The 26725-nt window shown below is 39.0% G+C and overlaps 1 protein-coding gene across 2 annotated transcripts; it reads right to left on the bottom strand.

Moving 5' to 3' along the window:
• Positions 1-177: 177 nt before the first annotated feature.
• On the bottom strand, positions 178-25434 carry LOC127628882 (ribosomal biogenesis protein LAS1L-like). 2 transcript variants are annotated; one of them, XM_052105837.1, is made up of 13 exons: positions 25156-25434; positions 24739-24864; positions 21845-21914; positions 21684-21765; positions 19876-20043; positions 19571-19617; positions 12619-12728; positions 11452-11537; positions 11145-11351; positions 6816-6951; positions 6148-6467; positions 2169-2313; positions 178-802 (listed from the first exon to the last, which is right to left on the bottom strand). In XM_052105837.1, the coding sequence occupies exons 1-13, from the start codon at positions 25299-25301 to the stop codon at positions 706-708; spliced, it is 1740 nt and encodes a 579-aa protein (XP_051961797.1). In that variant the 5' UTR covers positions 25302-25434; the 3' UTR covers positions 178-705. The 2 variants fall into 2 exon arrangements, with proteins under 2 accessions (XP_051961797.1, XP_051961806.1); XM_052105846.1 differs by having other exon boundaries at positions 11145-11348.
• Positions 25435-26725: the final 1291 nt, after the last annotated feature.

The following is a 26725-nucleotide window of genomic DNA, read 5'->3' as shown; positions in this document are numbered from 1 at the left end:
TTATTAAAAAAAAATACAGTATTAAAAACTTTACTTGATGTACACTGCTAAATTCAAGCGGATCATCAGTTTGTGAAAAGGGTCCATTAGAATAGATACCATTAACAAATGGACCTCAATAAAAAGCACGTCTATAGTTTGTCTCCCTTTTTCTCAAACAGAAGCATAGCACTGAGATCAAGACACAAAACAAAATAGTTTATTTTGGCACGTTTTGAAGTTCAAACACTTACTGTACATAAAATGTATATTCTATTGCCATGAAACCTTACACATTTCTCAAATAGCAACAATACACCATCATCAGAAACTCATGAGACATTGGAGTTGCAAACCTGAATGGTTTGAATCAGCACTAGAAGCTGAAGAGGCAAACTTGCAGCCTGCACCTTAACATTAAAGATCTTGTGGCAAGATAGATGGCTGATATTCCTCCTCTCATTGAAAAACATGAATTATAAAACAAAAATGGCTTCATGTTTCAAACTGTAAAATACACAGCATCATAATATCAAAGAGAGAAGAACCAGAGAGGAGTTGGATGCATGTTTATCTACAAGAGCATTAATCCAACTTTGCCCCAAATTGTTTTCAACATGATCCGTGCGTGCATGTGTGTGTGGACAGGTTCATAATTCAGGGATGGCAGTACAGAGTAACTTCAGGCTGCTGAGCATCTGAAGCAAGTGTTATTTTGTTTCTGTATTAAAAGAGTTTGAGCCCAGCATTGAGTTTGCTGAGATCACTGTGAGTCCAAAGAGGCCCCTCTGATCCAGCGGCACCTCTGCTCTGAAGTGGAACACTGTGGATGAAAATGCAATTTTATTAAAATCACAAAAAACTACAAATGACATTAAATCAACTTTAAAGTCTGCGATCTTTAAGGCCATTTATATGCTAGTTTACTCTGTAACATTGATAATATTCACCTTTAGCAGATATACGCATTTCAAATATACAATAGACCTTATTCAGCCCCAAATAAGTAGTCCCACCTCCCACCTGTTTAGACAACTGTACAGATCACATTTAATGAATGATTATTTTAAAGTCGGCATGAAACAGAAGTTGGGACCATTACTTCCATATTGTGACATATTTCCAAGTGAAATAGCTTATTGAACACGAAAAAAACAAGGGTGTTGCATAGCGGAACAGGCAGATGTGAATGCGAGTGGACACACACACCCCTACCGCTGTGGTGCTCGAGTCAGAGGTATCTGTGAAATTGAGCAGGAATCTGCTCACTTACATTTATGATCAAAATGACAACATAAATGCATAAGCACATCATGGTCTTTGCTTACAAAGAGGCTGTAGCCATTGAAAAACGAGTGAGTAAAAGCTAACTATATTTTAATGTTTTGAATCACAATACACTAAATATAAAGAAAAGAAAAAAAAAACACTTACTCATGATGTGCATCTCAAGATAACTACATTCAAAAATATAAATTACCTCCAGAGGCATCCGAAGCATTGTATTAATTAGTAATCACCTCAACAATTCAGGCGTGAAATGCCTCAAATATTACCGCAAATTCTCAGATATTCCTCCTCATTTGTACGTAAATTCAAGCCAACTGACTCATAACCAAGGAATTTTGGGTTAAGGAATGATAGTTTTGAAGGATGAAAATATACCTTGCCATCTTCACCAACATGTGGCGGACGCTTCACTCAACTCTATGCAAGGTTGTGATATTTATAAGAACGGGGTGGGGTTTAAGCAGACTAAATGATTGGAGATGTCCTGCATACATCACCAGAAATAAGTCTGTCGTTTTACCGGAAGATCCAGCAATGACATTTTGATGAAAGATTACGAGGTAAAAATTTTTAATAAAAAGCAAAAAATGTGCATGGATGAATCATTCACAACACGAACAATAACATGCATTTAAAAAATAGATAGGGTGAATTTGCATTTCATACTGACATTGAACTTTTACAAAAATACAAAGCTTCACAATTTTCTTTAAACCCTCAAACCATGTTGCCTTTAAGGTTTCCATTTATCATTTATTTTTATAATCTGATGGATGAATTGACATTATTTTCTGTGGTACTTGAATGCAGGCTGCAGATGCTGTTGATAAAGCCTTAGCTGTGTTAAACAGGAAATATTTCTTTAACTGCTTTACATGAAGGTGCTGCACATGTCTAACCTCCTGTTGCCATGGGGGAGTTGATCGAGCTCCACCTGCTGGTCGAACACCGTAAATGTCGAATGTGACTCCACAATTAAACAGGAGGGGTCTTCAGATTGTCCTGGAACCTTCCCTAGTGGATACCTTTTCCAGGGGACCTTATCTGGTGTGACAAGAAAATCAGAGTAAAGAAAATGTGTTAAAATTGCAACTATATTTTTGCAATATTTTATTGTTGACTTGCAAAATGTGAACTATTTACAAGTATTTACATTGATATGTAGAGCATGTGCTTTATCAGTACTGTCTCTTTAAGACTAGCGGCATGAGTCAGCAAGCGCATATAATGAGAGAAGATGTGCGTAATTTCTTTCACGTATCCATGTGTGATTAGAATTAAATGTTTTTTTTGTTGTTGTTGTTAATCAACAACTGACTGTAAAAAACAGAAAGAGTATTAAAATAGACATTTTTTTTAATTACATATGGATCTGTGGATCTCATCTTTGGACACACACATAACAAGTTAAACCAAAATAACGGCAGAAGCTAATAACGTGTTCTCCACTATACTATTCAATCACTGGTAGCGTTGTCAAAATTACCGGTAAGTCGGTACTCAAACAAAAAATTATTTACGATACAAGAATTTCTGGAGGCGGGAACTTTCGAACGCTCACAACAAGCAAAAGATGACGACAAGCAAAGCTGCTGCGGAGCCTCAACTGAATCATGTCGAAATGAAAAGTGGAAAAAGCCAGGTAATTTGAGGCTGATTAAAAGGGAAACATCACAGATCAGCAAAAAGCTGTTTGTAAACGCTGCTTTCGCAATTTTCTGCCAATAAGAGGGAACACATCAAACTTAATAAAGACAGACACCCGGATTTATTCAAGCAAATAAAGCAGGCGAGTTTAAAAGCATATTATCTTTTGCATTAGGGCTGAAACGTTTAGTCGACATTATCGACATCGTCGAAAATACAAAATTGATGAGAAACACGTTCGTTGTCGAATAGCCGATTTCATGTTTACCGACGTAACATGAAATCACATAAAACTGTAACGATATCGCGTGACAGCAGCAATTCACGCCTGATGGAGGAAGAATTACACAGATCAGTCCAGATGCACTCGAAACTTTCACAGTTTATTTTATGTAGATCCCAAAGTATTAGGGAATGATTAAAAAAAAAGTACATTCAGAAGCATGTACCGTTGTGGAATAAGCGGAGGTGGAGCTCTTTAAAGGAAACATCCCGGGGTAACATCTTAAATGCACAAAAATTGCTTTATTAAAGTTCAAATAATACAGAAGCAGGTCATGTTAATAACTATAAACTCAGAAACTGGCATTTCTCTGTGTGGTCGGTGCCTCTTCTATGAGTTGCGCGAATGTCCCGATCTCAGGGGGAGAGATTGAAACTGCACCCGGCTGAGAGAGACTCTGCCTCGGGGAACTCATCCCTCGAGCGCGCACGCTATATGCAGCTAGATTAGAACGCGACTGCTCGCGACTTAATCATAATATCTATATATATATATATGTCACTATGCATTTCTTATCATGAAGAAAATTGGCAATATGCATTTTTATTTATAAGAGAGCACTTTGCACATTAGTTTGTAAATTGTTTTTTATTAATTCTATTGTATGCTTGTTCATTAAGGCTTTTTTTTAGTACTTGGTAAAAACTTAAATTAAAAGTTGAAGCAAATCTTATATAAGTGTTCAAAAATACTTTAAGCATACATTGTTCAGTTTTGTTATAATTAAAAAATAATATATTTAAATTAAAGTGTTGCTCAATGGCATATTTTTGTTCTTAGTTCTGCTGCTAATGTTTTGTAGACTTTGTTAACGAAAGAGTGTTGTTTAGTAAACTGTTTTTGCTTTGGTACTGAAAATGGTATCGAGTACTGTGAAATTTCACTGGTATTGGTACCCACTACTGAAATTTTGGTACCGTGACAACACTAATCACTGGTGAGTGAAATGTGTACATTTAAGCCAGTGGCTAATCAGAGTGTGTGAATTTGTAATTTAACGCCATGCCAGCTTCCATGGCTATTTTCTGGCGAATCAGAGAATGTTTCAGTCGTATTGTGTGAAATTTGGTTGCACATGCAAATTAATTACTTGCATTATAGGTTGTCACATAGAGTGAAATATTGATCGTGAAATTTAAGAATCGATATAGAGATTATTTCAAACGAAGATTGCAATGCATTGGAAAGTCTATATTTATACCGAGCATTACAAAAAAAACAAAAAAAAAAAACAACAACATTTAAAAACTGTAGCTGTAACTACATTTAACATTTATTAAGGTACACAATAAAGTCCTCTCCAGTGATAGGACAAATGTGTGAGGGGTGGGGTTTTGAGGGGTCACAAGTTTTATATTTCTTTGACATTACGTTACACACCTTCCATAATAACTTATTTTTGTTCTCTCCCTAGTGCTTGGGGTCATGGAAACAGAAGTAACCCCATGTGCAATGACAGTGTGCAGATAGTCTGAATATATTAATGAATGTATTATACAAGTGACAAGAAATCAACTGCAGACAGCACAAACCTCACCCTTCCATGTTGAAACAAACAAAAGCCAATTTGTAGAATAACTGTAAACACAAGTGAAGGGATTCAGGTCAAATGCTCCAACGTACTGTTTGAGCTTGACTTTCTGAAAAGTGTGAACACTGTGTGGAGCATTCAGCATTGCTCTTTTTGCTCGAGCGGCCTTACATAGCAACACAGGCTCAACCAATAGCATGAGATTGGGAGGGACAAATATCAATTCTGTTTGGTGCCACAGGTGGTGCAGAAATTATACACTTCACCCTTAACTATGGTGAAGTGTATTCTTATCTACAAATTCTTAAATTATTAACAAATTCTTATCTACAATGTAGGCCAAATATATTCATCCAACATTAAAGGAGTAGTTCACCTAAAAATGAAAATTCAGTTATAATTTACTCACTCTCATAACATTCCAAACCATCATGACTTTCTTTTTACTGTTTAACACAAAAGTAAATAACTTAATGAATGTCCCGTTGGATGAATTCAATACAATGGCAGTATATAGAGACACCTTAACACTTACTAAACACCCAAAAGTTTCATATAAATTAGTCCATGTGACCCGTGCACCATATACCGAGTCTTCTGAAGGCATATGATTACTTTACATAATGAACAGACTAAGGCTGTCAAATTAAAATTCCCATGCTCTTTTATCAGCGTCTCACTTTTTATAAGCATTCGGTACGTACATACAACTATATTTAATAAAAAAAAAAACACTGTGGTACTGGTACCTGCAGTATTAGGATGCTTGAGTCCATGGTACATTGGTATAAGCTACTGTGCAACATTAAGTTTACATAGAACTGTCTATTGAAGCACTTATTTTCTTGTTTTACTTAAGATTTCAGAAAATGAGATTTCCAAATCTTTTGACATAATTTTACGTATTTTTGTTAAAAGCCAGATATGTTCTTTGCAATAAACAATTGCTATAACACTGTGCTTTTATTGCATGGAAATCCAATATGGTGGCCACACCGATAAAATCAAACCTGATTGGTTCTTGTGCATCTCGTGACCAACCACCATGGTGTCATTCGCAAAAACCAATGATTATACAAAGTTATCCTATGACTTCAGAAGGCTTGGTAGTTGTGGCAATGTAACATGGACTACTTTTATGATGCTTTTGGGTGCTTTTATTAACCATTGTACAAAGTAAGTCACTATGTACTACCATTGTATTAAATTTATCCAATAGGACATTTATTAAATTCCTTTTGTGTTCCGCAGAAGAAAAACAATGTGAGTTTGGAACACCACAAGTAAATGACAGAATGTAAATTTTTGAGTGAACTATTCCTCTGAACATTAAAATCCAGCATAGAAAATAAGGGTGTGTTTAAAACCACACTTATGTAAGTGTGTCCCATTGTGTATGTATGTTTGTTCATGTCACCTGTGCACACGCTCCATGCAGATCCTCGTAATGCAGAGTTTCTCTCCTGTAGAGTTTCTGCGCTTAGCTTTTCCTGGAGTTCCTCTGTGGGCTGAGCCTGCAAAGATGCAGGGGTATGGTGAGAAGTGTGGGTGTCCCTGTTCTGTGACATGTTGCTGACAAGACTCTCCTGAAGGCTCTGTAAGGTGTAGACAGGCTGAGGAGAGTCTAAGGTTTCGGGGGAAGAGTTTCCATGGTAACCCTGCGTGTAGATGCTACAGAGCTGAAGCAGGTTTTGCTGTGTATCGGGAGGGATGGGCTTATCCATGTCACTCAAAATCCTTAATAGAAAAGAAGTTCATTTAATTACCTTCACCCACGCTGTGTGTTTGTCTCTTTCTTTATGTGAATCAACACTGATCAGCCACAACATTAAAACCACCTGCCTAATATTGTGTAGATCTCCCTCGTGCCACCAAAACAGCACCAACCCAAATCTCAGAATAGCATTCTGAGATGCTATTCTTCACACCAGAATTGTACAGAGGTTAAGTTAGCGTAGACTTTGTCAGTTCGAACCAGTCTGGCCATCCATTGCCGCTGTTTTGGTGACACGAGGGGGACCTACACAATATTAGGCAGGTGGCTTTAATGTTGTGGCTGATCACCGTATGTGTGTGTCTACTCACTGTCGTAGCAGGAATGGTGTCGCTGGACATGGTGCATTCACACATGAAGAGATGAGATTCTGCCATGGAAACTGTAATCTGTTTGCAAAGATCCTTTCTTTCGTTATCTTCTGCCGTCTGTGGGCTTTCAATTCACCTGCAACGCAGATGCACAAAACTATGGCTCCAAAAAGTATGAACACTTCAGCCACACTTAAAAATGTATGAGTATCATTTCATTATATAACAAAACATAAAACCAAAATGACATTTACAAACTTTTCAAGCAACATATTTCACAAAAAACATGTTTGGCTGCAAACATTATAGATATACTGTTTCAAATGAGACTTTTTGTAGGTATCAAACTTGGAGTTAGATGTCCATAGTTTCTCTGCATGGACACCTTTGTGAACTTGTGTGAAACTGACTTATTCACTAACATACACTCACCGACCACTTTATTAGTAACACCTGTGCACCTAATTATTCATGCGATAATCTAAGCAGCTATGCATAAAATCATGCGCATACAGGTCAGGAGCTTCAGTTAATGTTCACATCAACCATCAGAATGGGGAATAAAACTTTGATCTCAGTGATTTCGGCCATGGCATGATTTTTGGTGCCAGATGGGCTGGTTTGAGTATTTCTGTAACTGCTGATCTCCTGGGATTTTCACGCACAACAGTTTATATAGAATAGTGCCAAAAAGGAAAAACATCCAGTGAGTGGCAGTTCTGCAGACAGAAATGCCTTGTTGATGAAAGAAGTCAACAGAGAATGGCCAGACTGGTTCGAGCTTTAACCATATCTAGTGGTGGTGGTGTAGTGGTCTAAACCACTAAACTGGTAATCAGAAGATCACTGGTTCGATCCCCACAGCCACCACCATTGTGTCCTTGAGCAAGGCACTTAACTCCAGGTTGCTCCAGGGGGATTGTCCCTATAATAAGGGCTCTGTAAGTCGCTTTGGATAAAAGCATCTGCCAAATGCATAAATGTAAATGTAACCACTATGTACAATTGTAGTGAGCAGAATAGCATCTCAAAATGCACAACACGTCGAACGAGTTGAGGCAGATCAACTTGAATGTTGAACGGAGGCAGATGGGCTACAACAGCAGAAAAGAAAGGTGTAATAAAGTGGTTTGTGAGTGTACATCCACTAAACATATCCTTGAGACCAACTGGCTGAAAATAATTGCAAAAATTTAGTTCTGAGAAAAGGTTAAGCATTATTTCTTTGCAGATGACACTTTTTGATACTTAATTAAAAATTATTTATAATAAGTGCAGCTTACGTAGGGCTCCTTATTTTAACATTGCCTCTTCTGTCCACAAATATCCAATGCCATGAGGTATTGTATTTTTATATTAACTTGTAGTGGCCAAACATATTAGGAGTTAAGCAAAAGTGAAATTAAAGTTAATCTGCAGCGCTTTAAATACAACACACTCACAGTTATGTAAGCAAACGGAACTGAACTCGGTGTTACTCTGAGCACAAGATGGAGTTGTGGAGCACAGAACCCCTCTGAAAACACTGAAACAATGCACTAAAACAATACAGACCAGACAAAGCAGCACACATAATCTATATTTATTTAATTAACTATTTATTTAAGTAAAAAAAAATAAAATAAAATATTGAACATGGTCATATCAATTTATTTTGATTAATTGTGCAGGCCAAGGCTTAAAATATAGTGTATGACTTACGTTCTTCTACTGAACACAAAGAAAGATTTTTAGGAGAATATCTTGGTATCAGCAAGTGAATGGGTACCAAAATTTTAAAGCTCCAAAATGCACATATGTGCATTTTGGAGCTTTGTGATAAAGTGATAAATAGCAATTCATCTCAGGTGAGACTCCTTACCACTTTCTCTCCCCCCAGACGGGCGCTTGACCACGCCCTTGCCTCCACATACCCACACCACCCGACTCAGGCTGGGAGAACTGTCCGGTCTGACACCCCACCTTTCTGGAGAGGAAGTCTACGACAGCCATCTGTGCCTCTGGTCTGTAGACCACCTCAAACTTAAATGGCTGGCTTGCCAGATACCAGCGGGTGATCCGGCATTGGCATATTTCATGCGGTGGAGCCATTGGAGCGGGGCATGGTCCAAACAGAGGGTGAATGCCCATACCAATAAATAGAAGCAGAGAGTAAGGACCACCCTCTTGGCCAAGCTCTCCTCCTCCATGGTACTGTAATTTGTCTCTCTCATAAAGAGCTTCTGACTAATGTACAGCACCGGGCGCTCCTCCCCCTCCACCACCTGGAACAGTACTGTACCCAGCCCCCTGTCAGATGCATCCATCTGCAAAAGGGAGAGAGAAGTCAGAGGAATGCAGAAGCGGCCCGCCACCAAGAGCAGCTTTTCTTGTGTGAAATCTTGTTGGCACGACTCCGTCCACTGGACCAAGGTCTGGATCTCCCCTTTTAGTGAGATGAGTCAGCGGGTTGGTGGCATCCGAATAATTAGGCATAAACCTTCAACAATAGCCAGCCCAGCAATCGCTGTGGTTTTATCAATTCGAGGCCGCACCTGCCCACAGGAATACTGTACCTCCACCCACCCAATTGCACAATTCTTTGGGTTTGCTGTGAGCCCCGCTCAATGCAGCGACCTCAGAAAGGCCCCCAGATGCTGCATGTGCCGCTGCCAATCATTACTATGAATACTAATGATATCATCCAAATAGGCCGTGGCAAATGCAGCGTGCGATCTGAGGACTCTGTCCATAAGACGCTGAAATGTAGCCAGGACCCCAAACAAACCGAACGGAACACAAATTGGTGTAAACCGAATGGTTTGAAGGCCGTTTTCTAATGGGACATCGTCGTTAAGGGGATCTGCCAACATCCCTTTGTTAAATCCAGTGTTGAATAAAAGCCATGCCCAACTGATTGAGCAGTTTGTCAATATACGAGGAATTGGATACACATCAAATTACAACACAGTATTGACTTTCCTATGATCCACACAGAACCAGACTGAGCCATTGCTCTTCGGTACCAGAACCACCGGGTTGGCCCAATCACTGTAGGATTCTTCTTTTACCCCCTATTAAGCATGGCCTTTAATTTGTCCCGTCCTACCAGTTTCTTGTGTCCGGGTAACTGGTAGGGATGGCTATGTACCACTACCCCTGGGGTTGTCTCGATGTGGTGTTCTATGAGATTAGTGCAGCTGGGGAGAGGTGAGAACATGTCAGAGAAATTATTTTGCAATCTGGCAACCTCCGTACATTGTGACGGCAAGAGGTGGTCTCCACAAGGGACAGGGCTGAACTTATAGGCTTTTAGCTTCACCTCCGGTCCGAGCTCCTCCCTCTGCGGAATTACCATCTCCAAGGATAAGGGGACCACCTCTCTCTCCATGGTTTTAATAGGTTGAGGTATTAAATTTGATGTGCCCCACCCCTCTCCATATGCACTACCTCTTAATCGACTTCCCCAACTTGCCATATGTCCTCAAAGAGCCCTTGCCACCTTGCAAGTAATTTTCAAGCTCAATGTGGGCAGAAATTCAAGTACTTTATCTCCTGGTGCAAATTCCCGTAGCCGAGCTCCCCTGTTATATAGCCGGGATTGACATTCTTGAGCCTGTAGCAAATTCTCCTGTGATATCCATGTTGGCCTGGTGTTGGCGAGGGATCAATAGACTTCCTCCAGCAGCGATGATGACTCCATAGTAGCGTATCCTTCCTCTTTCCAGGGTTTTATTAACAAAGGTTTGTTGTCAGGCAGATAAATGAGGAAGCGGGAGCCGTTTACTATGAACCACGTGTGTCAGATTTTATTAAAATATAACAGAAATAGCTTTCCAGCAAACAAAATAAGACTGCTTTTCCACATACACTGAAAAAAAAGCCCAGCTTTTCAGTAACACAAACACTATATGATCACAGACACGCAGTCACTGGTGTGTCACTCTTTTCTCCTCTCTCTGTGGACTGGGCTCTTTTTATCGTTCCCGTCTCTCACTACGCATATATTAATAGCAATTAATCTCAGGTGAGACTCCTTACCACTTTCTCTCTCCTCAGACAGGCGCTTGACCACACTCACGCCTCCACAGCTGGCTTTATGTCCTTTTGGAGCTTCAACATTTGGTACACATTCACTTGAATTGTGATAACCTACAGAGCTGAAATATTCTTCTAAAATTCTTTGTTTGTGTTCTGCAGAAGAAAGTCTTACATATCTGGGATGGCATTAGGGTGAGTAAATGAGATCATTTTCATTTTTGTGTGAACTATTGCTTTGTCCAAAACCATACTTTTGGGACACTGTTTATACACACACGCTCACACACACAGATTGTCTTGGGTACATACTTTTGCTGTTGCAGATGAAAATTTCTGAGATCCAGGAGGTGATGTAGTAAGATTTGTAATTGGACAGCTCGTTCGAGAGTTCAGCAAAGAGTTTGTCCAGGATCAGAATAATAAAGATGGACGAATCCAGGACCTTCAACAAGGGCAACCAGAACTGCAAGAACACTCGAGGAAGACATGGGGAGAAAACATCCACAGAGTTCTCTACTGAGAGAGAAAGTTAGAGAGACATATAGAGTTAGAATATGCACTGAGTGAGCAGGCTGTGTGTGTGTGTGTGTGTGTGTGTGTGTGTGTGTGTGTGTACCTGAGGGGTCAATACCCAGAGACCGCAGTTGTTCTGCAGTGGGAATAAGAAATCCATCCTGCACTAATACATCAACAAAGATGTCTCTGTAATACACAGACAAAACAGATGTTAAGTTCTAACACAGTGACAGACATCTGATTTAAAGGGGTCATGACATGTTTTTTTTTATTGTATTATTATGTTCCCTTAGGTGCAATTATAGTATTAATATATTTTTTTTTAAGAAAAACTTTTAAAATCTAGTGATTTATGACCTTTTCCCACCCTGTTTCTCATCCTCTGATTCAAACAGTCTGTTTTGGGGGCATTTTCCATTTAAGACTTCAGTGTTAACGCCCACTGTTATGATTGGCTAACGTCAGTGCCTATGTATCAATTATTGACGCTCCCAGCCAGAACAATATGCAAGTAAACTAAGTAAAAACACTGTGATTATTCATAATGAATGAAATTGCGCTTTAAAAAGTAGTTTAAAGTTTAAAATAGATTACTTACAGTTTGCGTAGTCGTTGTTCCCAGAATAGTCGGCACGGACTTATCTTTGAGCAACAGTTTTCTGGCAAAGCCAGCATCATATTGAGATTTGTTCTCAAAACAGTCATCCTTAAAATGTACAGAACAAACGCTTAAGTTAACACTGCCGTGACTGGGTCAGTCCGCAAAAAATAAACTGCATCCATTTTTCCCTGACGTCTGGATCTTTCGGCAGCTTATTCAGAGGTTTTGTTTGACCACAGCCAGGAACAGCACATCTGTGTGGCATCGTAATTTTCCTGTGCACAAGTAGTCTCTGTCAGAGCTCGCTGTCCATCGACTGAACACTTGTGAGGCGACGGCGATACTGAAATGAGCGTAGTTGTCTTGCGCTTATAAGCGTAGTTATGTTGTGCTGGAGGCGGTCATATGCAAACGCTGTTACGTCACTTCTAACCGACACGTCACTTCTAACCATGAATCCAGAACGAGCTGTATTTTGAGCTTGATTAAATAAATGATTCGTTTAGAATGGGGAGGACGTCTTAAAATATTAAACTTGCAGGACGTTTTAATGATACAAAGACCTCTTATATACCAAAAGATCAAGGCAAATTTGGTTTCTCATGTCATGACCCCTTTAATATTGCAGTAATAAAGACTTGCACATTTAAACACATACACACATACCTAGCCTCTGTGGCAAAATGTTTGATCTGTGTCAGGATCCAGCTCAGATCAGCACTGGCATCTGCCCACACTCCATGCTGCCCTCCCTGCTTTGCCAGCTCTTCATACGTCTGCCATAATCAGACAAAAATAATGAGCATTGTGGTTATTAAACACAGATACCTCAACTTGTCATCAAACTGCACAAAATCAACAGCAGAAACAATTATAACCTATTGTAAATATAAGTGTTTACCACTCAGATCCATCATACAATATTACGACAAAGTTAGAGCACACACAAACTATAATCTTAAAAGTGAAGTGTGTAATCTCTCATGGTTGACTCTGCACATTTCATTGGGACAGGAGAGTTTATTTATTTATTCTTTTTTTAAGAAAATGTTTTTACCTTTAAAATGTCCCTGAAACAGTAATCGAGTACAGTGTATTTCTTGAAAAATGGGATTCCACAACAATACTGCGCTAACCAAGATTATTATCGATAACAAAAACAATTACTAGACAAATACTGGCAGTGAAAAACTATTTTTGTTAACTAAAATACAAATGAAAAAAAGGACTTCAATATCAAAACTTAACTGGAACTATAAAAGTGCATTACAATACGAACGAAAAATACAATCATGCAGAAAATTACTTGCATTTTCATTCAGTGTTGAATGATCTTATTTAAATAATCTCTCAAGCCTGATTTCTCAGTGTATTCAGTTAAAAAAAACAACAGACGAGCAGTCGTCTGATTGACATATAAAAACAACCAACCACAGTTTGCCTGCATTTGTGATGTTTAGAGGCACGTAAATCTAGGGGAGGGGCTCTGGACAACACCACAACAAATCAGCATGTGTCAGCAATATAAATCTATTTATATTAATGTTAAAATATACCATATATTAACATAACTTATAATGTTATAAATAAGTTGAAGTCAGAAGTTTACATCCACTTTAGCCAAATACATTTAAATCAGTTTTTCCACAATTCCTGATATTTAATCATAGATAACATTCCCTGTCTTAGGTCACTTAGGATCACCACTTTATTTTAAGAATGTGAAATGTCAGAATAATAGTAGAAACAATTATTTATTTTTAGCTTTTATTTCTTTCATCATATTCCCAGTGGGTCAGAGGTTCACATACAATTTATTAGTATTTGGAAGCATTACCTTTAAATTGTTTAACTTGGGTCAAATATTTTGGGTAGCCTTCCACAAGCTTCTCACAAATAATTGCTGGAATTTTGGCCCATTCTTCCTGACAGAACTGGTGTAACTGAGTCAGGTTTGTAGGCCTCCTTGCTCGCACATGCTTTTTCAGTTCTGCCCACAAATCGGATTAAGGTCAGGGCTTTGTGATGGCCACTCTAATCCCTTGACTTTATTGTTCTTAAGCCATTGTGCCACAACTTTGGAGGTATGCTTGGGGACATTGTCCATTTGGAAAACCCATTTGCGACCAAGCTTTAACTTCCTCACTGATGTCTTGAGATGTTGCTTCAATATATCCACATAATTTTCCTTCCTCATGATACCATCTATTTTGTGAAGTGCACCAGGCCCTCCTGCAGCAAAGTGCCCCCACAACATGATGCTGCTACCCCCATGCTTCACAGTTGGGAGGGTGTTCTTCAGCTTTCAAGTTTCATCCTTTTCCCTCCAAACATAACGATGGTCATTACAGCCAAAATGTTCCATTTTTGTTTCATCAGACCAAAGGAAATTTCTCCAAAAAGTAAAATCTTTGTCCCCATGTGCACTTGCAAACTGTAGTCTGGATCTTTTATAAAGGCACAGTTAACTTAGTGAATGTAAACTTCTGACCCACTAGAATTGTGATACAGTCAATTCTATAAACAAATGTTGGAAAAATTACTCGTACCATGCACAAAGTAGATGTCCTAAAACGACTTGCCAAAACTATAGTTTGCTAATATGAAATCTGTAGAGTGGTTAAAAAACAAGTTTTAATGACTTCAACCTAAGTGTATGTTAACTTCTGACTTCAACTGTTCTAGTACATGTTCGAATTAATATGAAACAAGATTAATTAATGCTCTAAATGTTGTTCATTGTTCGTTCATATTAAAGGTGCTTTAAGCTAATTTCATGAAAAGGTATGCAAAAAATGTCAGCTTCTGCTCACTGTCTTAATAAAGCTCATTTGGACTCTTTGGAGTGCAGGTTTTTTTTTTTTTTAAAGAGGGGGCATGGCTAATCCAACAGCTCAGCTTGTGGAAATTCCAGAATGGCTAAAATTGCTTACAGCACCTTTAACCAATATAGTTAACTAACGTTAACAAATGCAACTTTGACAAATCTCTCACTCACTTTATGGAGGAGGAAGCGGAAGCCGGATAAACAATCCACATAGTCATTTCTTCACACACTTTAGGTATAAACACATAAAGCTTTGCTTTTCAGCAGAACGCAAAACACCCACGAACACTGCAGCGTGCATCTCGCTCTCTCTCTCCCCTCCGGTGGTCAGGAATTCCTTTTTATCCCTCTCCAGTTCTCACTGTAACAGAACAGCTGTTAGAGATAATTCCTCACAGGTGTCAATCCTTACCGTTTTTCTCTCCCGGCCTCGCTCTGCACAGATGTCACTCGGCCACACCCACATCACCATATACCCCCATCGCCTGACTCATGGCTCCCCAGCTTGTGACCCCCCTTTTTTTCTAGAGAGGAAATCCACCACATGCCTGAGGACCAACTCGAACTTAAAATGCTGGTGATCCACACGTTGGTATCCTGCGATGGAGCCACTGGAGTAGGGCATGGTCCGAACAGAGGGTGAAAGCATGCCCCAACAGATAGTACCAGAGGGTGAGGACCGCCACTTGATCGCCAAACACTACTCCTATATCATGTTGTACAAGAGTCTCCATCGAGTTTGCGACTAATCTTCATCAGGGGGCTTTCCTCCCCTCCAGCATCTAGGACAGTACCACTCCAACCTCCTGTCCGATACATCTGTCTGCAAAATAAATGAAGAGAGAAGTCAGGAAAGTGTAATAACGGCCCGAAGCAAAGTGTAGCTTTCACCTGCGTGAAAGCCTGTTGACACGGCTCCATCCACTGGACCGGATCTGGTGCCCCCTTTTTAGTCAAATCAGTCAGCGGGCTGGTGACAGTCAAATAATGACGCACAAACCTGCGATAATAGACAGTCAGCCACAGGAACCGTCTCACCGCCTTTTTGATCTTAGGTCTTGGGCAGGCTGCAATCACTGCGGTCTTATCAATTTGGAGCCGCACCTGAACATGACCCAAGTGGAAGCCCAGATACCGTATTTCCACCAATCTAATTGTGCACTTCTTTGGGTTTACCATGAGTCCTGCCCATCTCAACGACCTCAAGACAGCCCTCAGATGCTGCAGGTGCCACTGCCAATCATTACTGTAAATAATGATATTGTCGAGATAAGCAGCATGCAATCTGAGGATTCTGGTCATAAACCGCTGAAACTTAGCTGGGGCCCCGAACAAACCAAATGGACGCATCACGAATTGGTGTAATCCAAACGGTGTGGAAAATGCCATCTTTTCATGGGCTTTAAAGAGATCTGCCAATATCCCCTTGTTAAATCCAGTGTTGAATAAAAACGAGCCAAGCCTAACCGATCGAGCAGCTCATCAATCAGAGGCATTGGATACACATCAAATTTAGACACTGCATTGTCTATTCTATAATCCACACAGAACCAGACTGCACTGTCGCCTTAGGAACCAAAACCACTGGGCTGGCCCAGTCACTGTGGTACCCTTACCCCTGGGGTCATCTCGGTATGGTGCTCTAGGAGTCCGTACAACCGGGTAGAGGCAAGAGTGTTCTCCTTGTAAACTGGCAACCTCCATGATTTGGGATGGTGAGAGGTGGTCTCCATAAGTAACTGGGGTGACTCGTTCTGTGATTTTTAAGTTCTCCTCCGGTCCAAGCTCCTCCCTCTCTAGAACCACCATCACCAAAGTCACAGGGATTGCCTCTCTCCACGGTTTTAGGAGATTGAGGTGGTAAATCTGACGTGCTCCATCTCTATCCATTCGTTTCACCTCATAATTGATTTCCCATATTCGCTGTGTGACCTCAAAGGCTCCTTGCCACTTGACAAGTAATTTAGAGCTCAATGTGAGGAGCAATACAAGGACTTTATCTCCCGGTGTAAATTCCTGCAGCCAAGTACCCCTATTATACAGCCGGCTTTGACGTTCTTTAGCCTGCAGCAAATTCTCCTGTGTTTATTGCCCCTGTGTGTGGAGTTTTGGTCTCAGGTCAAGAACATATTGAATTTCATTTTTGCTGTATGAAGGTCCTTCTTCCTAATTTTCTGGTAAGATGTCATGCATGTTGCACGATCGACTCCCGTACAATAACTCAAATGGGGATAACCCCGTAGAGGTTTGCGGGACCACTCGAACTGCAAATAATATGTGATTGGGGATCAGAACCAATGTCTCCACCTCCATCGTGGGGCATCGGCCCTGGAAGTGCCAAGGCTCCCTGCAGCTCCAACAGACCGGCCCAGACATGCCAACACCCATGGCAGCGGATGCACCATCATGTGGGGGAGAGTGGTTAAGGAAAATAGGCAGGATAAAAGGTCCACAAGACAGAGGAACCGGTTTTGGGTTCAGAATTCTATTTCCAGGAAATGGGAACAGGGCGAAGGGAAGGAAGAGAGAGGGAAGGACTCCATGCCTGCATTTTCTTCCTTCAAATCCCGGGTTTCGGGAACGGATAAACAATCCACATAGTCGTTTATTCACACACTTTTCAGTTTAAACACATAAAGTTTTGCTTTTCAGCAGAACACAAAACACACGAACACTGCTGCGTGCGTCTCTCTCTCCTCTCTGATGGTCTGGACTCCCTTTTTATCACTTTCAGGCTCTCAATGTAACACAGAACAGCTATTAGAGATAATTTCCCACAGGTGTCAATCCTTACCGTTCTTCCTCTCCCGACCGCTCTCTCTCCACAGACGTCGCTCAGCCATGCCCACATCACTTTATTGTAAATATTACAGATAATATTGTGTTGTGTTATAACAGATAATCTAAGAATACAGTAAAACTAAACAACTAAAATTAGACTTTTTAAATACAAACAACATAAAAACTATTTATGGGCTTTTAAATCTAAATACAATGAAACTGAAAACCAAACAAAAAGAAATAAAAATTAAAAACTAGTGAAATTATTCATTTTCTTGGCAACTTTAATGTTCATGTTGACACGAGGGCTGAAACGATTAGTCGCCGTTATCGACAACGTCGACAATAAAAAATTGCCAACAAAAATGTTTGGTGTTGAATAGTCATTTGATCTCATTTAACGTAACATGAAATCACATTAAACTCTAATGATGACGAGCAGCACTGCAGCTCTCGCCTGACTGAGAAGAGGAAGAATTACACAGCTTAAAGGCCAGATGCACTCAAACCTTTCCAAACAGCTTCAGGTTAAAATAAAAAAATAAGTAAATACAGAAGCACTCTCTTTGTGGAATAAATTAAGCTGGAGCTGCCGCTCCGCTGAAGCAAAACTTGTATGTCGAGCGTCTTCAAAGGAAACACCCCAGCGTTACATCTTAAATGCAGTTATATTTAATGTGTTACAGCTTTAATAAAGTTAAAATATTATGGAAGTAGGTCATGTAAATTACTACAAACTCCGAAACTGGCATTTCTCTGTCCAGTGCCTCTTCTATGAGTTGCGCAGATGTCAATCACAGCACAGAGAGCTCTGTTAAGGGTTAATGATGTTCTTTCTGCTGACTCTGGATCTCTCACTGTCCTTTTCTAGATTGATCTCAGTTCTGCCTTTGACACAATCTGCCATAATACACTCATCTCCTAACTCTGAAATTTGTATGACAGCAGCAGCACTATCTTGGTTTTCCTCCTACCTCACTGGTAGACAATACTATATTTCTATTCAAAATTACAAATCCCTCGTGGCCCCACTTACCCAAGTTGTCCCCCCAAGGTTCTGTTTTGGGTCCACTTCTCTTCACAATATATATGCTTCCCCTTGGTCACATTATTCACCATCTTTGTCTCAGTTATCATTATAATGCAAATGACACACACATTTATACAGCTTTTCAATCTGACATAATCCTACCACACTCTAGTTTAACCACCTGCATCAACAATATAAAAACTGGTTAAGTTGCAACTTCCTCAAATTCAACACTGATAAAATTGAGATCATGATTTTTGGCCCACCAACTCACACCAGGAACACAGCAGTATGTATTGATATTGACGGAACACCCATTAGACCCTCTAATACTGTTAAAAAATCTTGGCACCACACTCGACTCTTTCCTTGCCTTTGAAACCCAGCATTTTTCATCTCCGATGCATAGCATGTCTCTGCCTAATTCTTAGCCAGACTGATGGTGAAACATTAGTCCACGCAATCATAATCTTGCATCTTGATTATTGCAATGCTCTTTCATTATCTTAGCCATCAAAATCTAGGTTACAATATGTCCAAAATTCTTACTGAATACAAACGGACAGCACACATCACCCTTTCCTGTTCGATCTTCACTGGTCACCTGTTTAATCTTGCATTTAATTCAACATACTTCTGTTAACTTTCTGCACTTCATGGCCTTGCTCTGCACTACCAATGTAAAATACTCCTCACCTACACTCCTACATATTATTATTATTATTATTAAAACAGAGATATACCTTCCTGCTTTGGTTAGTCTGTTGAGAGACTTTATACTTGAAAAATCTCATTGCATTAGGACACACATCACAGAATGTTTAACATCAGACACAAAAAAACAGCAGAGATACAAAGAACTGTGCATGAACACCACTTTGCAGTCATAAGGCAGGGCTCTCACAATTGTAAGCTCATACTGTCCTCTGGTGGTGAGCACTAAAACAATGTGAGATTTGTTTTAATCATGAAAGATTTACCTGAAACTGTTCTTGTTCATAAGAGATGAGGAGTTCTCTGACTTTCTCTGGAAAGGAACAAAAGACAACAAATATTTAACTGCCTGCCTTTTTTTTCTTCATAAACTCAATTACAGATAGACCACGGAAGAACAAAGTAATGCTTGCATTTTAAGAAATATAAAATGTTTATAAACTATAAATGTATTTTGTTCGGGCTTGTTAAATTAAACTGTAAAAATGGTCTTTAAACGTCTCTCTCCTTTCTTGACAGAACAGCACAAATGACAATGTATGGAAGATACCACTATACAGCTCAAACTCACTGTGTCCCTCTATCTCTCTCTGTCTGTGGAGCAGATCTCCCTCTTGTCTTTTAGCACCCTCTTCTTCACCCTCCTCTTCTGATGAAGAGTCCCAATTATCAGTCAGCTGACCGCCCAGCTGGCGAGACCAGTACTCCTTCTGCAACCAGTTCAGGACAAACACACAACCTTGAGATTCAAAAAAAAAAAAAAAACACACAATCACAAAATATTATTATAAACACCTGCACAAAGATGTATCTATACACAGCTGAGTTTAGGGAGTCTCAGATTATGAGGTTAAGAAATATTTCACCTAAAAATGAAAATTTGCCATCATTTACTCCTCATGTCATCATTTACTCCCCAAACCCATATATTTTTTTGGAAAACACAAAAGATGCCCCAGCAGCCTTTTCCATACAATTAAAGTGTATGGTTAGTTACAATGGCAAGTTCCAAAATCACATACACAAAAAGCAAAGTATCATGAAAGTAGTCTATAACAGTGCTTCCAAAAGGGGGGTTCCAGGGAGTACATGAAAAGAATTGGATTTTGCTATGCTGAACCTAACAAAATCACATGTATGGCTTAAAATAAAAATAATAAAAGTATTATTATTATTTTTATATATACATTGGGTAGATACATTTTCAAATTAAACGTGATCTTCATTTGAACAATCCCGACATCTATATTTTACTCTATGCGAAGCTTGTCACCAAGATCTTTTCACTGCATGTTGAATGTAAAAGTTTGGTTTGACTCATCCCGTGTAAAGTGTGTCCAAAGACAAGATCCATGCAATCCATTTGTCATTGAATAATGTCTCTTTTAATACCCTTTCTGTTCTTTACAGTCAGTCGTTGATCAAAAACAACAAAATAGAAACAAAATTCTAATAAAAAAAATAGCAGGGATGCGCTTAAGAAACCGTGCAGTTCTCTCTTGTTAATATGCACTCACTAGCCGAACTGTTGCCGGTAGTCTTAAAGAGACAGTACCATTTTAGTTCTTGTTCTACATATCAATGTAGAGTAAATACTCGTAAATAGTACAAATTATGCATGTAAACAATAAACATGTAATAAAACATATATTCAATATAATCAATATAAGTCAGGCATATGAGGTATCATTTGAAAGATTAGAATATTAGAATATGAACTTTTCAGAGATAACCATAAATTCTGCAATTATGTTACTTAAAATAACAAAACAAGGCCTCAAATAATTTGCATTGAAAATTAGCGCCCTCTAGAGGTATTGGGGTAGAAATAATTATATGAAAATAAAACTCTTTAACATAGCATAATAAATGGACAAGTCAGGAATGTGACTGTATATATATATATATATATATATATGTAATACCACAGTTCGAAAGACTTCAAAAGAATCACAAAGTGAAATAAGATTTTCACTTTTTTCAAGTGATCAAATACAAACATCTCTATTATGCACCAATAACTGCTGCTGTAAGCCCCGAGTAGCTAAAAACGTTATATCTGCTTTTACCTTAGGAAGCTTCCTAAAAGAATGAGCAAATTTTGTAATATACTACTTGCTTAATCTCTGTAACCCTTCTGTTTTTTTACTCATTGATTTAATCATGGCTGACTGTGAATACTATATCACTAAATACTGTCATCAAAAGTCCAAGATGGGGGTTCTTACTGCTACTTTAAATTTGATGCTTATGCATAACGCAAAACTCTTCAAATCTTAGTGTTAAACTACAAACAGTATATGCAGTAAACAGAGTGCCTGTAGACATACTCTTATCAGAATTCAAAGTAAGTGTTTTTTTGGCTGAGAGGCGACTCACCTTTCCTGCACCACTTTAGAGTCGGGAGTCTGCGATGCGTCAGATCATGCCTGAGGTTAACCACCCACTCTGGGATATTTAACTGAAAGAGAACAAATTTTAGTCAGAATTGCAGTTATGACAACTAAAAAGATCAAATTAACTGATGTGTTCAGACTTACATTTCTGGCTAAATGCCGTAAAGGTTTAGCAATTTTTTTCTGCTGCCGTTCTGTGATGAGATTAACAAACCTGAAACAAACAATAATTCTAGTTCAGCTGCATGAACTTACAGTAGTTTTTTATTTATTTTTTTAAATGGTTTTACAGATAATGCTGAGGCAGATTTCATTCACAGGCATGACTCCTTGCAGTTATCAGTTTTTGTTAAAAATAACTATCCAGTGTAAAATGTCTCCAAATGGATACAGAGCGTTCTTAGATTTAAATGTGGATGAATGGAGGATTCTGTTTTGAAGGGTCAAGCGCCCCCTGCAGGAATAAAACACCCAAGACAGTCTGTGGCTGACAACCTGTAATTTCAGTCTGTAGGTCTGTAAACCACACCAAAACATTCATATAAATTTAGAAAACATGAAATACATCACTGGAGTCATATGTAGAGTCAGTAAAGATGTTAAAGGTATCCATAGAAATGATCTGTTGTATTTTATGTTGAGGGATTCAGATGAGCAAGTAAAGGTACATTTGTTTATAAAACATAAACCCTAATGCTTTTTCTGAAAGTTTGATATGATACAGTGTATTAACATTTTAGATTATGCATTGAATTAGGTATAATGCGATTATATGGTTTTACTATTTTTTGCGATTAAAAATATCACTGTTAATTGAATGTAGAATCCATGGTTAAAAAATGTGAAATGCTTTATTTACACGTGGCAAAAATATGTATAAATATATGTGTGGGTAACACAGGCATGAGTTTTCTCATTTAGGCTTACAAAATATTATGAAAAACTCTTTTATATTATATATTTATACATTATAATATTTTTGCCACATGTAAATAAACCATTTATTTACACTGGAGATGTTGCTATGGTTACGGATGGTGGCCACATGGCGCTTTAAAGGCCAGGTGTTGCGAACTTTCAATTTATTTGAAACTGAAGCTTAAACACACGAGTTCCAAAATATAAGAGGAATTCAATCTACTAGACTCATATCCATCAAAAAAGTGACTTAAATCTGCTGTTTGGCAGCATTTAAAATGACTGACTGTAGACGACGGATGTAAAACAAGCAGACAGGATTCCTAGAAACAAACACATCCTACAAATGGGACAGGATGCTCCACTAGTCATCCAACATCAAACTAGTAAGTTTAATATTTTTAGCTGTGTTGATTTTAAAGGGATGAAGATGACACTTTTTGTAATGTTTAAGCATGCTGACAGAGCTCAGTGCATTACGTGTACAGTTACTATCAGCGTGTAAACTTTGAAATATTTGCATCTTAGATTGTCCTCATTATTTAAAACATTGCTTCTGTAAAAATTCACCGCATTCAACAAAATAAATGTCATGTAAAAGTCATGACTGGACTTTAAATTGCCTGCTGTAAGCAATGTTCTCGTTATTAAGCATAGTCCACAGGTTTATTATGGGGCTTTTCCACAGCACAGTACAACACAACTCTACTCGCTTATTGGGGCTTTTCCACTGTGTATAGTACCTGATACTTTTTTTTAGTACCACCTCAGTTGAGGTTCCAAGCGAGCCGAGCTGATACTAAATGTGACGTCAAAACCCTGCAGATCACTGATAAGTCAGAGAGAATCATCGCTACCAGAATCACTGGATTTACGACACGAGACATCAACCCACTAGTTTTAAAGTTATCTACAGTGACAGCAGTATCATTTGTTCACACAACTTTCAAATTGTAAAAAGAAATGGCTGTGCGCAAAACCATGCTGTGGTCAATAAACGAGGTGCATATGTTCCTCTCGTCAGCAACGAACGAAATGAAAAAGTCTTTCAGGAAGTGTCTCAGCTTTTGGCCACACAGCTGAGACACGGCAACCACCGGACCTACCAACAGTGTAGGGAAAAGTAAAAAGTGACTACAGAACCATCAAGGAAAAGTGGAAGTGTTTCAACCAAATGGACGCTATCTAGACCGGCAAGCAATGGGAGGGAGAGTGCCCTGGACTCAGCCACGGCTGGAGGATGGTACGTTAACTATTCTGCTTTATTTAGTTGGCCAGCTACTGGAAAGCTTGCTTCTAAAACAACCAGGCCACTTGTGTAAAATCACCATGCAACAACTGCTTTATGCAGCACAATGAGCTAGTAGCTAACAGCTAGCGGTCGTGTTATTGTTTTGTGTCATGTTGAAGATGATGTCACGGCAGTAGAGGCGGCGCAACTATGATGATCAGCCTATAATCCCACCCACGTTGAGGTGGCACTAAACAGCAGTGGAAAAGAAAGCTCAGAAGAGTCAAGTTGAACCGTAACGTGCAGTGGAAAAGTGCCATTTGTAAGGTGTTGTAGACAGTATGTAGAGTCTGTAGCCAGTTCTTTATGTTGGGGTGTCTGACAGAAAACAGATTGCTTTAATAAACTTATAATTACATTTAAGCACCATTGAAGCACTCGGTTTACACTTTAGCACATCAATTGAGCTTGGAATGTGCATAAGCGGTGTTGTGCCCTAGACTGGAGCGTCTCTACCTCCTATATTTTGTCAGTGTGCGTTTGTGTATTTAGCAGTTTTCTTATAATAGGGCTTCCCTTATCGTTCAAATATCTCCTAGAAATATGTCCACTTAGACAATTGTTATATGATATGCATTTTTTAGCATCAGTGTTGTTCCATAAGAAAATGTGCAAATAATTGTAAAACTGATTTTTTTTTTTTCCTCATACAATTTATCTGTGCATTCATTTTAACTGTTATTATGCATTGTGTAATGCGTTGTAAAGAAACAACACTTCCCAAACCAACCCCCAAACCCACATTTGGTCCCCATCAATGTTCATTGCATTCCAGTATGTATTACATGTTTGTAAGGAAATCAGCAGGATTGAAAGTCATGAGACATACCGAACCAGTGCCATGCCATAAAGCAGCACCAGGTCATTGGATTCCAGCTGGCCCGTGCTATCCAGCACCTGACACCGAACCAGGTCTGCTGTGCTCTCCACGGCTACTGGAGTGTTGTGTCCGAACCTACAGCAACAGACAGTAAATCTTAAAGTCCAACACCAAACCTGTCTAGCTGAAGCACCACATTGCAGATTCGAGCAATAGCTCTTTATGCCATAAGTGCATTTTGACCAAACTTTTTCTATATCTCATGGCAAATTAATAAAATCCTAAAGTCTATAATCTTTACAAATTACAACAAGAGATCACACAACATCAGATGTCACGTCACATAAAAATGCCATAAACTGCCTCTTCTGCGTTATCGAAGACATGACATTAATGTCACACTCACAACATCACGGACACTCGTACCTGCCCTTCCACGCAGAGATCCTGTGCAAAGCGTGTTTTTGCAGTGCTGGGTCTCTGGAGTACAGATGCTCCAGCACATGCTCGTACTCCGCTTTGTTAATCCAGGCCACGACGTGACGCGTCTTCTCCGTCGTTTTCTTCTTCATCTTAGTTTTTAGCCTGAATGTTTACAAAATAATCAGGCCCTAAAGGGTAATTAAGACCTATTCAATAAGAAAAATACTAGCGATTCATTTAACTTTCACGTTGTGCATATACATAACCCAAAACCACGCCCCGCCAGCTATGCGGCACGTTAAACGTTCCCCTTGCAAAAGTGATCATTAACAATGGTTCCGTACGGAACCATCATAATTTATCACAAAAATATCAAACGCTAGAATAATCATAGTTAGGAGGCCAATAGTTTGCGCCAAAGTAACATTGCTACACAGTATGGTAAGAATGGTAAATGGTAGCTTGGTAAGTCCACCACCATCATCAACATAAAATTTATATTTATTTTAATAAAATAAAATTAATATGTTCATGATAGTACACATCATTATAACTCAGCAATTTCAACACTGGTATCATTACTTTTCACACACGTATGCCTTAAAGGGTTAGTTTACCCAAAAATTATTTCATAATTTGCTCACCTCAGAATGTTTTTCTTCTGCAGAACACAAACGAAGATTTTTAGAAGAATATTTCACCTCTGTGGGTCCATACAATGCACCTGAATGTTGATCAGAACATTGAAGCTCCAAAAAGCAGATAAAGTCAGTAAAAACATAATCAATCAGACTCCAGTGGTTTAATCAATGACTTCTGAAGTGATCCAGTTGGTTTGAGGTGAGAACAGACCAAAATGTAACTCCTTTTTCACTGTACATCTTGACAGCAGTCTCCTTGGCGATCATGATTTCAAGCTCGATTACACTTCAAAGCGAATTGTCTATGCGTCAGTCACTAGGAAGTGTAATCAGGCTTGAAATAATGGTTGTGCCTAGAGACTGCAATGGCAAGATGTACAGTGAAAAAGGAAAAATATTTTTGTCTTTTCTCACACAAAACCAACTGGATCACTTCAGAAGTCATTGATTAAACCACTGGTATGGATTATCTTTATGCTAGCTTTGTCTCATTTTTGGAGCTTCAAAGGGCTGGTCACATTCACTTGCATTTAATGGACAGAGCTGAGATATTCTTCTAAAAATCTTTGGTTTTTTTCTGCAGAAGAAAAAAAGTCATACACGGGATGACATGAGGGTAAGTAAATGATGAGAGATTTTTCATTTTTGGTGAGCTATCCATTTAATATCCCACCACCCTCTATGTTTTACCATGGTCATTTTTTTTTAGTTATAGCAGATCTCAGTGACTCTTCAATGTTTGAATCCCCAACCTTCAACCTTTATGTAAGTACCAATTTATTGAGCACTGATCAATGTTGTGTGGATGTTCAGAAGTGCAAGAAATTTTTATGAGCTTTACCATTGCACAGAACAGGTGCTTGCTCATCTGCAATTTGCCTATAAGACGTTTCCACATGGATGTCAAAAGGACATTCAGCAGATCTCTTTGA

The sequence above is a fragment of the Xyrauchen texanus genome, chromosome 3, assembly GCF_025860055.1.
Source record: "Xyrauchen texanus isolate HMW12.3.18 chromosome 3, RBS_HiC_50CHRs, whole genome shotgun sequence".
Taxonomy (NCBI): Eukaryota; Metazoa; Chordata; class Actinopteri; order Cypriniformes; family Catostomidae; genus Xyrauchen; species Xyrauchen texanus.
The sequence above is the reverse complement of the archived record's forward strand: the minus strand, read 5'-3'. Positions and strand labels throughout refer to the sequence as shown.